A 12189-nucleotide genomic window follows, 5' to 3' on the forward strand; every position below is an offset into this window, starting at 1 on the left:
ACAAGAACAAAATGCAAACAAATTTTCTGCCAAGGCATAACACATATGGTCTAGTGTCTAAAAGTTGATGCAGTCTTTATTCCTAACTGAAACCTCCTGAGCCTGGGCTTTACCAAATGCATTTCTATCAGCATTCCAGTTCTCTTAGCTCTAACCAGAATCTCCCATCAAGTTTACCTTACAGCATTCTAGGGATGCTTATTCAGCCAGCATCTCCAAACTTTTCCAAACTCTTTCCACAAGCCAGTTCCAAAGGCCCTGAACCATATGGTCAGGTACCATCACAGGAATGACTCCATTCCTGGTACCAAAATCTGCCTTAGTTACTTTTCTCATTGCTGAGACAAAATACCTGACACCTAAAGTTCAGGGAGGAAAGGTTTATCTCACCTAACAGTTTGTAGCGCGTTCAGTCCACAGTCAGCTGGTTCCAAGGTAGGGCAGCATGACAGAGGGGCATTGTAGAGGAGAAATAATCCATGGTGCGGCAAACAAAAGACAATGAGCAGCAAGCAGCAGCCATCCTTTCCCTTTTATCCCATGAAGGCTACAAGCCTTTTAGGTGGGGCCACCCACAGGCAAAGGCCAGAGTAGGCCTTTCCTTTATCCACACCCAGAACTATGTTAAAGCAATCATCTGACTAATTTAGTACCTCACAACCTTAATCCCGGTATAGCACACCCTAGATCCAGCTAGCTCTGAAAAGCACCACTTATGAATGCATGAGGCTTTGGGGGAGTATATTCAGATATAAGCCATAACACCTGGCCACTCCATTGGTCCTGATAGTGCACCTTTTTGGACAGAATTTCCTAAGTCACATCAGTCTACTGACGCCAAGGGCTCTCTAATCAAAGTCTGAACTCTGGGTCACTGCACAAGTTTCTAGGCTTCTTTGTTAAGAGGTCTTTCCTTATCCTTGGGTGTCTTCTTTTCCATGGATTCTTACTTCTTTCCCAGGCTGAACCTCAGCCTTTCTGCTCTCCTCAAAAGTCCTATGTTTCTGCTCACTGAATGAGCTATAACAGATGGGAGGGGGGCTGTTTCCAATGAAGCAGCATTTGCCCTCTGTCTTGCTCCCCTCCTGCTCCTCTAGGCCCTCCTCCAATACCACCTTTTCCAAGAAGCCTTCCCTAACCCCAGGGGCCTGAGTTAGATGCTTGTGGTCCCAGCTTCCATGTATCTGTCTGCCACTCTGTTAGAGCACTGGGCATGTGGACATATAAACTGCTCTTTGTGTGTCTGTCTCCATAACTGGGCTGCAAGCTCTGTTAATACTGAGTAGTATAAAGTGCTGAATGTGCATTTAGAGCATGATTGCATTAGAAGCTAAAACAATGAAGTCCCTGGTACCCTGCGTGGGCAACATCAGTTGAGATCTCTGTATAGCTCAGGAACCCCATCTCTCACTGGACAACCAATTGGAACAATGATGGCAGCATTTACTGCATTAAAATTACCACATCCACTACCTTAAGTAATCTGCTCTACAGATCCCTGAAATGGGTATAGTTCCAATTTACAGAGCAGCAACCTAAGGATTTGAAAATAATAGTAAAAAATAGCGTTCCCAGAGTATTCTGCATGACCAGGTATAGTCTAAGGTTCCTATGCATTTGATTGAACACAGCAAGCCTGTGAGGTAATTATCTTATTCTCAGTTTGTGCATGAGAGTGCTGAGGTCCAGAAAAGCTAAGGACTTTCTCTGTTTTGAACAGCTGGTTCATGGCAGCTGGAAATTGGAACCCAGGGGCCCAAAAGGCTTCATCACTGTGCTCACTGCTCCGAGAGAAGTCAAACACTGACAGTGGCAGTATCCAGCCTGGTGAGGATAAAGTCCTCAGTTTGTATGTACTGAACAGAGAGGACACACTCCAAGTCACACCAAATGGAGTTTCAGATCTTAGATGCAGGATCCCCAGTAAGCCTACTGGCTCTCAGGGAGCCCTGTTGGGACAAGAGCCACCCGGCCCTCTCTTTCCCTCTTTGACCTGCAAGGGCAGTTTGTATCACAGACAGCTCAGCAGGGTCTTGGCACAAACTTGGAGCTGGACTTGTGATAGAAAGAAAGACTAAGCTCAATGGCCTGGCCCTGACCGCACCACACAGATTCCTGCCCAGAACACAGCCCATCATCCAGCAACAAGTACCCAGCCCCCACCCTCCACTGACAAAGCCCCTCCAAGGCAGGCAGAGCTCAGATTCAACCCAGGCTTCCCTACAACCAGTGTGCCCAGTCTCATTTTCTCTCTCTAAATTGCTTTCTGCTCAGCATTGGTCTTCCCCCTCCCCTGGGTCCCTGAATAAGGAATGCTGGTTACTATGGCAATGGACTGGCTAGTGGAAGGAACTCAGCTCAGTAAATTAATTGCTGGACTTCCTGGGGACTAATGGCAGAGCTCTGCCTCCCAGAGATAGGGGTGTGGCTTACGTCATGCCAGCTTGGCAGCTTAACCTCTGGAAATAGCTCAGGGCTGGGTGAGAGGAGATGGCTTAGTGGTGTCCCTGGCTGTGACCTGAGGTGGGTCAGGCAGCATGGAGGAGACTCGGCATCAAAAATTGTGGGTTTCCTGAGCATACTCAGGGGCCAGATCCCTGCTGCATGCTTTGCAAAAATTATTTCCTGTAATTCATACCCAGGACCTTGCAAGGTCCCTGTAAAGCAGAGCTTGTCCCCTTCCTTTAAGGACCACCAGAACTGCTGGTTCAGTCATCAAGGAGCACAGACGGAATCCAACACCAGGCTGCCTCTCTCCATGGGTGTTTTGTTAATGAGCGCCCCATTTACTCCTGGGTGGAAGGCCCTTCTAGTCTCTAAATCTCTTCTGGAAGATAGAAGCAGAGGGAACGCATCCTAACTCATTCTGTAAAGCCAGCATCACTCTGGCACCCAGACCAGACAGAAACTTCACAAGTAAAGAGAACTTCAGATCAACATCTCTTATGATCTTAGAAGTAAAAATCTTCAGCAAAATACTAGCAAATTCAATCCAACAATGTGTAAAGAGATTTGGACACCACAGCCAGGTGGGATGTAGCCCAGGGAAGGAAGGTTGGGTGAGGATCCCAGAATCCATTTCTAGAAAGCCATACACGGGCAGGCTGAGAAAGCCTCTATGGGCCTTGACTGAAAGGAAGCCTCTCCCCCAGATCCTGGACTTTCACTTTTAAAACCCTAGTCCTTTCTCCTGGGAACTGGGTGGAACGCTGCTTTGTCAGTTGTTAGATCCTTTGCTTATTTAGCTCCTGTTTCTCCACTTAAGACCTAGCTGCCGCTCCCACTCGATCGTGCCCTCAGGAAAGCCAGGCTGCTGGTGGGCTGGCTGCAAAAAGGCTGAGTCCTGGCTTCTTGGTGTTTGGCCATGGAAGACTCCAGAAGTCCTTTGTCCCAGTTTCTTATTCAGTAAGATGTGGCTAATAATGCCTATCATTTAAATTAGATGGGTTTCGGTGTATAATGTATTTAGAATAGATCTTAGCATTTAATAATGGTTCCTGGCACATGATATGTGTTAATGGCCAGTGGTGGCCAGAATATGGGCCTTGGTGTTATTGAGACATGACGGTAAGTCCTGCTCATCATTATTCATGGTGTGTCGTTCATTTAGAGAGGTTGTCTACACTCCCGGGTCTCCTGGTCATCATGGGTAGAGCAGGGTGATAGTTCTAATTTGCAAAATTTCTGTGCTCTTGGGCCAGGGATTTAGCTCAGTGGTTTCGACGCTTGCTGCGTAAGCACAAGGACCCGAGTTCGATCCCCGGTACAAAAAAAAAAAAAATTCTGTGATCTTAGAGTGTATGCAAGACAAGACCCTCCCAGGACATACATAATCATGCATCTTTCCCTACCCTTACCCTGGAGAACCTGGAATCCAGAGTACTGCTCTGCCTCAGGGGATATTCATTGACCTCAGGTTGGACATAGTTCAACTCTATGCGGGGGCTTTGTTCAGCACAGTCTCACCCTGGAGGGACTGGCCATCAGGAAGTAGTGGTTGTGAGACTGAGATGGGAGGCCAACGCCGTGGGATTATTGTGAAGATAGAAATGTTGAATGTCTACACCATTCAAACTTTTGGCTTGCCTGTGCTCTGAGTGAAGATGAATTCCCTTAGGCCACACATAAAATATTTAATATAATTAATACATGTATGTAACAAAACTTTATTCTAAAGTATTTTTATTATAACATTAAAGTAAAGTAAGCCCAAGTTTCATAATTAAATAAGAAGACTTCCATTTCTAATTAATAATAATCAATGCCTGGCTTCATGGCACACACAGGTATGGGTAGTTGAAATCCTATTTTTGGTAATGGCTAAGTTTTACCTGCTAAACCCCTTATGTGCATGTAATGTCTGTCACACATGGGTTTCTATTCAACAGACTGTGTGGGGAGCACAGGAAGTGGAGTTAGTGCCTTCTTCTACAAAGCCTTCTCTTTGTCACCTATGCAGTCCAGACTTTAGCACTGCCTGCCTCAAAATCAGTCATGAAAAATATTCCTAAACACACACAATAATGTGGAAAGTTTACGACCTTGTAGGGCTGCATTACTCGCTGTCTAGGGCTGCATACAGCTTCCAGGCTACAGGTTGTCATGCTTGGTCTACAACATAGAGAATCCACTACTGCCAGGCTTTGTGAGCATGCTGTGGATCCCAGGCAGGATGGAAAGAGTCAGCTCTGGGCTTTACTGCAGCTCTGGCTCATGTCAGTGATGTGACCTCAGGAGTGACTGAGGCCTTGAACTAAGGGCTTTGCATGCAGTTTTATTACTTAGTTCATATGACAATCTTCTGTGAGATTTTTTGTTTGTTTGTTTGTTTTGGTACTGGGGATTGAACCCAGGGCCTTCACACTGAGCTACATCCCTAGCACATCTTATTTTTTTGAGAGAGGATCTCACTCAGTTGTTAAGTTGCCCAAGCTGGGCTCAAACTTGCAGAGTTGCTGTCTCAGCCTCCCAGAGTGCTGGAATTACAGATGTACACTGGCATGCCAGCTCTATTGCTGCCACTTTACAGGTGAGAACAAGGAGGCATGAAGTGGTTAAGTGAGTCCCTGAGATCTCAGAGCCAGAGGCTAGCCAAGGATTTGTACTGCCAGGTCCTCAGGTTGAGAGTCCCTGCCCCTGAACCCAGGGGGCTCTACTCCCCTGTCCACCCATGGAGGACATGGGTGCTATAGCGACCCTGGTGGTGCTGAAGGGTGGTGGAAGCACAGGGCTCTTCCTGGGAGAATCCTTTTCAATGCCTCTCCAGTTTCTAGAAGACACCTGCAGGCCTCAGCTCATCTCTAGGCAGGATTGGCAGTCATGTCTTTCCCAGGCAACGCTCTCTTGCTCTGAATTGCTGTGCTCCTTTCACCTAGAAAGACTCTTGCAGTGACATTGGGCCTGCCCAGGAAACCTCGGTTATTTTTACATATTTTACTATAACCTGATAATCAACCTTAATTTCATCTCTAACTAGTTTTTACTTGCTATTCAACAAGATCATATTTAGGAGGATTGGGATATGAACATCTATTTACTTTTATTGTGGTTTTATAGTAGATATATACACACATATAGGGTGTGAATGGAACACGTTGCAACTGTTTAAATTTTTAAAGATGTATTACAGTAAAAGATATACTGTCATTAACCCCCTCAGAATACTCCTCCCAGCTTTGAACACACTTATCCCGTCATTCTTGCTACTTCATGGAGGAGTTCTGGAAGTCTTCTTTCATGAGTGGTTTTTTTTTTGTTTTTTTTTTTTTTTTTGTAGTTGTCTCTTTGTGTACTGAATCAGTTTAAAAGATTTATGGTAATTTCTGTCAAATAAAAACATTCTAGTGTGTCCTCATCCACCTAATTTACCAGATCTGGCACTGTGCAACTTTTGGCTTCTCCCGTAATTGGAAATGACCAATGAAAGGTAAATGTTTTGAATTGATTCAGGACATTAAGGCAGCCGTGACAGTGCAGTGAAAGAGGACTTCCAGAACTGATTTAGAAAGTGACAAGAATGACAGGTCGGGTGTGTTTGAAGAGAAGGGGAGTATTTTTTGAGGGGGATTAGCGGCAATTTGTCTTTTCCTGGAACAAAAATTTAAAATTTAAACATTCACTGTACCTTGTTTTAGCACACCACATATGTCAATTTCCATTTCAACCATTTTAAGTGTACAATTCAGTGGTGTTAATTACATCCACATGTTGTGCAACCATGACTATGACCAGTGTCTATTCCTAGGATGTTTTCATTGCCCCAGGCAGAAAATGGGCCAGTCATTAAGCAATAGCATGAGGTGTCTTCCCATTTATACGGGTCCTTAATTTCTTTCAGCATTGTTTCGAAGTTTTCAATTTACCAGCCTTACAACTCCTTAGTGAGATTTATCATTTTAGATGCCATCATCAATGAAATTTAAAAAAATCTTTTCAGATCATTTTTTCCTGGTGTACAGAACTGCAGTCAAGTTTTGAGTCCTGATTTTATATCTTGTAACTTTGATGAATTTGTTTATGAGTTCTAACAGTTTTTGTGGATTCTTTGGGTTGTGTGCATATAAGATACGTCATGTTTATTTCGAGATCACTTCGCCTCTTCTTTCCAGATTGGCTGCCTATTTTTTTCCCTTGCTGAATGCTCTGTCAAAACACTATGTTGAATGGGGTGGTGAAAGCAGACATCCTTGTCTTCTTGACCTTAGAGGAAAAGCTTCCATCTTTCACTGCTGAGTGTGATGCCAGCTGTTGGTGTTCAGATCTGCCCTTTAGAATGCCAAGGAAGTTCCCTTATATTCATAGTTTATGAAGTTTTTAAAAATCCTGACAGGGTATTGTTTCTCCTCAAATGCTTGTTACCGATCAGTTAGGATCACAGTTGTTTTTTTTCTTTCCTCATTCTATGGAGAGGGTGCATGGCATCAACTGATTTTTGTGTGTTGAGCCACCCGTGCATTCCTGAAATTAGTCCCACTTGGTCACAGTGTCTATCCATTTTTTTTTGTACCAGGGATCGAACTTGGGACCTTGCACTTGCAAGGCAGGTGGTGGCACCACTGAGCTAAATCCCCGGCCCCTCGTATCTATTACTTTTAATAACTGCTCAATTTGGCTTGCTCATCCTTAGCTAGGTAGTTTTGCATATATGTCCGGAAGGGATATTTATCTGTAGTTTTCTCTCTTTTTGTGTATCAGAGAAGATATACAACAAAAATTCCTCTAAAATGTTTGAGAATACAACATGAGTGATGCCCCACTCCTAAAATCAAAGAAATTGTAAAATGTACTAATAAACAAGGATAGATGTTAGCACTTTATCCTCCTTGCTGGAATCACTCTTATCTCTTAAAAAGTGATGGATTATAAGTTGCTTTTAATATTTGGATTTGTTGTATCCATGGAGATCATAGAAAAGATGTAGTTTCTGCCCCAAAGATGTCTGGGTTCAAATCTCAGTCCCTCCTCTAACCAACTGGGAGACCTGAAGAAAGACAGGTCTTCTCTCTACCTCAATCTTTCCCTTCCCCATTTGGAAATTGATCAGAAAGTGCAGGGTACACTGTAGTTAGCCATTTACTTTCATAGCTGCCTGATGATGCCTGTGTTCATCTACTGAGTGACTCCCAGTTCCCACACGATGATAACAGAACAACATGAGGTGCTGGCCATTCACGCTTCATTCATAAATCTAATATTTACTGAGGCACTACTGCATGTTAGGACCTCTCCTGGGTGCTGGGCACCAGCATGAACAAGACAGACAAGTCCTGCGTTCACACAGCACTGTGGGATGGGAGGGCTGTGTAGCTAGCTCTGCTAGGGTCAGGTTCTGTGTCCTTTCTCCCCCTTGGCCCCCTAATCCCTGAACCTGCAGCTTTTACTGTTCCTATGTGCTCCATTTGAGGCAGTCTTTCTCCTCCTTCCTGTGGCTGCCTCCTGCTCTTCTTCTCTTGCGTATTGTCACGCAGGCCCTTATATTCCATGCTTTTGTGAGGAGGTGACCTTCAGTGCCTTATTGGGAAGATTTGCTGGAGATCAGATTAAGGAATTCATGTGCCAGTCCCGAAAGGCACCACATACCTGCCCTGTACATGGATGTTCCTATGTGCCCTGCTCTGCTTTCCTACCGGGCCTTGCAGATGCCATTGCCTGTGAAGTTGTCGCCTACCTGTGGTCTGGCTAAGTCCTACTCAGCCATGTAAAATACATGTGGGAGAACTTGGGAAGTCTGACTTACCCTGAACTGGTGAGACATGATAACCCCTTGTGCTTCCTTCCTCAACTGCTCACTTGATCCTGCCTTGCCCTAGTGCACATGCTACTCGGATGTAGGAGTAAGTGAGGCCTGTCCAAACTAGGCTCCTTCATTTATCTCTCTGCCTTTGGCACCTGGCATGGGAAAGGGAAACTGGTAAATATTTTTCAATGGTGGTAAAATCTATAAATTATTTTCCTGGTCTAGAACCTTGACTTTAATAATGGATGGGGGAAAACTACTTAGCCCATTTATTGAAGGCATGTAATACTCCTTATTATTAGTAACAGACATAGAGGTAAAGTCTACTGTTGGTGGAAAAAGTGATCCAGTTGAGCACTGCTAGGTTTACACAAAATAGAGAGAGGAGCATACCTGGACAGTTCTATGCCCAGGCCAACGGTGCAGGTTCTGAGTTCAGTATTCCTTGTGGCAAGTGAGTTATCAGCATTCCTGTTCTGTTTTTCTTTCCTTCCCCTCTTCCTTCCCCTCAAATATGAACAGTAACTGAGCACCTGCTCTGGGTTGCGTTTTGTGCTGGTCACCGAGGATACAGAAAACATTTGGACCAAGTCTTTGCCCACAAAGAGCCCCAGGCATTGAAGGAGACATAGTCCTGGGCAGGTGACTGCAGCATGCATAATATGTACTGTGATCTGCCCCAGACCCTATGGGAACAAATATTTAAAGTTCAAGTAGGGATATGAGGGATATGACTCCATTGCATTAGCCACTCCTTCCCCAGGGAGGAATAGACGAATCACAGTAGAGAAGGGGGAATGAGGAATAGTTTCTCTCTTGACATGTGTCCAGATGTAAGCCCGAATCCCTGAGGAAGACACAAGAGATGTAACACCAGAGATGGAGGAAGAGATGAAATTCTGTCCGCAGAATTTGGATGACAGATGAATCCTGAAGGGGAGGGTAAAGGTCACGTTTGGACTTTGTTAGACACTGGTATAAAATCCAGCTAAGAGTCCATGCATTTGGTGAAGTGAATCTGAAAGGCAATATCATTCATATACAGTGGCATTTGATAAATGTAAAGAGTAGGAGGAATTTAGAGGCTTAAGGCTTTGGCTTGCTAGGAAGTGAGATTCTTTGGTTTGGTTCCCCAGAAATAAGTGGTTGCATAAACAGCAGGGGAATCTGGTCTCCATGTAGAAAGGGGCTGGTTTTCCTGGAGTAATGCATCTTGTGGGCACAGGGCATTTGAGCCTGGCTCCACTATTGCTATGAGTGTGGCCCAGAGAAAGTCATTTTTCCTGGGGCGATCAGTCATTTAGCATCTGTGCTATAGGAATGACCTTGGCCCCCACAGGGAGGTGTAAGAGTTGATTGAATTTAGACAGGCTCAGCCATCCTGAGGCCAACTTGGGGATGGTCCTCTCAGGATGGGGCTGCAGTCCACACAGAGCACAGACCGGGAGAATACGTCCGGATGAGATTCTGTGCATCTGGAAAGAAGGTACTGCTTGAGGTCCAGTGGGCAGAGACAGGGCTCCAGGTCGAGGAGGCCCAAGTAGCTTAGGTTTTTCAAATGTGCTCTCAGCTTGCTCTCCCCGTGTTTCTGTGTGTGCGTGTATGTGATAGGATGGGGGAGAAAACCCAAGGGATTGGTTCACCTGTGTTTGTCGTTAGGCTCAGGCTTGCTGATGTTTCTGTCACAGCTAATCTAAGTTTTTAGAGGTTTTTTCCTGATTCACTGGAGCATTTTAAATTGCATTAAGTTGTCATTGATGAAAAGCCCAAAAGTCACCATTATTTGGTAAAAAGAAACCACATACATTTGCACACACCTGCACACACACATTTACCCCCCCCCACACACACACTCCCCCTGCTCTGTGGTTGCCCTTTGCCTGTCTCCTCCTGGCCCTGGCCCAAGGCCCTGTTACAGTGAACATGCCAGTTCCTGGGATGCATTTTCCTGGTCCACTGTAGTTGCCCCACTGATCATTATAAATACTGGCCTCACATGGGTACTTTGCAAACAAAGACTGAGTAAATAAGTTTGCCCTCAACTTATTCACTTGTCACTGGCTTAATATTTTTCTGTTTATTGAAATCTTTAAAAAAAAGTATTCACTTATTATGTGAACCAGACTAACTTGGATGCCCTGTGCCTTTGAAATAACCTCCCTCTCATTGCAAACACTGAGGTGTGGGCCCCTTGAACAATTCTTTGTCTTATCTTTTCATTCATAGATATTGGCTCAGCATGTGTGGAGGCTCTACTCCACGCTGAGTTTTCAGCCTGCCATGAGTCCCTGTGATCTGCTGTTTATTGGGGCAGACAGTAGGCAAATGGATGAACAACAGCCTGCTGCTATTTGAAGACCCCCGTAGGGTTCACCAGGAGCAGCTGAGGGGGCCTTCTTGTCCAGGCCGAAAGGGAGGTGCCTGGGAAAAGCTTTCTGGAAGAGCAGCATCCAAGTTGAGCACCACCAGAGAACTGTGGATTTCAGCCAGAGGCAAAATGTCCCACACAGCAAGGACTGTTACAGACTTGATATCAGTGGGAAATGGCTCAAAAATCTACAGCCCCCAAATGCCACCTGCTAGGCCAGTGGGGAGAGGCGTGAGGTCGAGGTTTGGGGGTGTCTTAGTCACCTTCCTCATTGCCGAGACTCAATACCTGACACCAGAAGCTTAAAGGAGGAAAGGTTTATTGTGGCTCACATTTTAGAAGTTTCAGTCTTTTCGCAGTTGACTGGGTCCAGGCAGAAGTGGCATGGTGGGAGACTCTGATGAAGGAAAGCTGCTCCTCATGTGGCAGCCAGGAAGCAGAGAGAATTGAGAGAGGATGTCATGCCTCCCATGAGCCGCCTCTTCTGACCAGGCCCTGCCTCCTAACATTAGCAATAATGGCCCATAATCCAGTCACTTTCCAAAAGCCCCACCTATGAGTACCTGGGGCTTTGGGAGCACATGTAGATATAAACCGTATCAGGAAGGGTGGTCTGTGAGCTGTGTGCTCTGAAGGGATCAGGCAGCAGCAGTTGTGGGGTCCTCCCGCAGGAGACCACCCCCTCTCTTCCCTGCAAGCCCATGTCTTACCATAAGCTGGCACATCCCCCAAATGCACTGGGTGGACAGAGATGGTGGGTAGTGTGTTTGTCACCTTTCTGGTCGCTGGGACAAAATATCTGACACCTGTAACTTAAAGGAGAAGAGGGTTATCTTGGCTTATGATTTCAGAGGCCCATGGTCTACTGGCTCCGAGTCAGAAATATCATGGTGGACGGGCCTAGCAGGGAACAGCTGCTCAATTCATGGCATCATGGAAGCAGAAAGAAAGGGAAAGAGGTGGAGAGGAAGGGTCTAGGGAGGGATATGCCTTCCAAAGTCATGCCATAACCGCAGTGACCTACTTCCTCCTCTGGGGCCGCCTCCTAACCACACGTTCAGCTATCAGCCCCTTGATCCATTCACCTTCCTAGGTATCACTTCTGGACTCATGAGACTTTGGGTGACATTTTAGATCTAAGTCATAACAGAGTGGGAACGCTTAGCTTTGCTCACTGGTTGGTCACATTATTGGCTGCTTGCAGTGTGGCAGCCAGGAGTCAAGAGTGGCCAAGAGGCTGGGTATGGGATGAGGTTTCCTTCCTGCTTTGAAGAGGAAGCTCAAGAGTTCTTCTCTAAGGATGTGTTCTTCACACAGGAGATGCTCCACTAGACCCCAGCAGGGTCTCTTCCTGGCCAAGACGTGCTCGTCTCCAAGAGCAAGGGAGCCATGGTGGGCCCCCGATGGAGCACTGCAGCCTGCCTCCTCTGGATACTGCTGCTGTGGAGTCAGGACGGCAGCTGCCAGGCCCAGCGGGCAGGTGAGCATCGCAGGCTGCACTCTCGCTGGGGCTGAGCTGGCCATGTGCGGGTCCGTGTGTCTGTCAGGGTAGGTGTGGGAGTGGGCCACAAGGCGGCTCAAGGCT

General features: G+C 46.0%; 1 protein-coding gene across 2 annotated transcripts in view; it reads left to right on the forward strand.

Annotated features, from left to right (window-relative positions):
• Nucleotides 1-12189, forward strand: part of Col22a1 (collagen type XXII alpha 1 chain) — a 254572-nt gene that overhangs the window by 10651 nt on the left and 231732 nt on the right. For both annotated transcript variants that reach the window (XM_021251585.2, XM_087187298.1), the window contains exon 2: nucleotides 11922-12084. In XM_021251585.2, coding sequence (XP_021107244.2) covers nucleotides 11994-12084 — 91 coding nt within the window. In that variant the 5' untranslated portion in view covers nucleotides 11922-11993. The remainder of the gene's footprint in view (nucleotides 1-11921; nucleotides 12085-12189) is intronic.

The sequence above is a fragment of the Heterocephalus glaber genome, unplaced genomic scaffold (genome assembly GCF_053883595.1).
Source record: "Heterocephalus glaber isolate CG9 unplaced genomic scaffold, H.glaber_assembly_v1.0 deba00000281, whole genome shotgun sequence".
In the NCBI taxonomy this organism is placed as follows: domain Eukaryota; kingdom Metazoa; phylum Chordata; class Mammalia; order Rodentia; family Bathyergidae; genus Heterocephalus; species Heterocephalus glaber.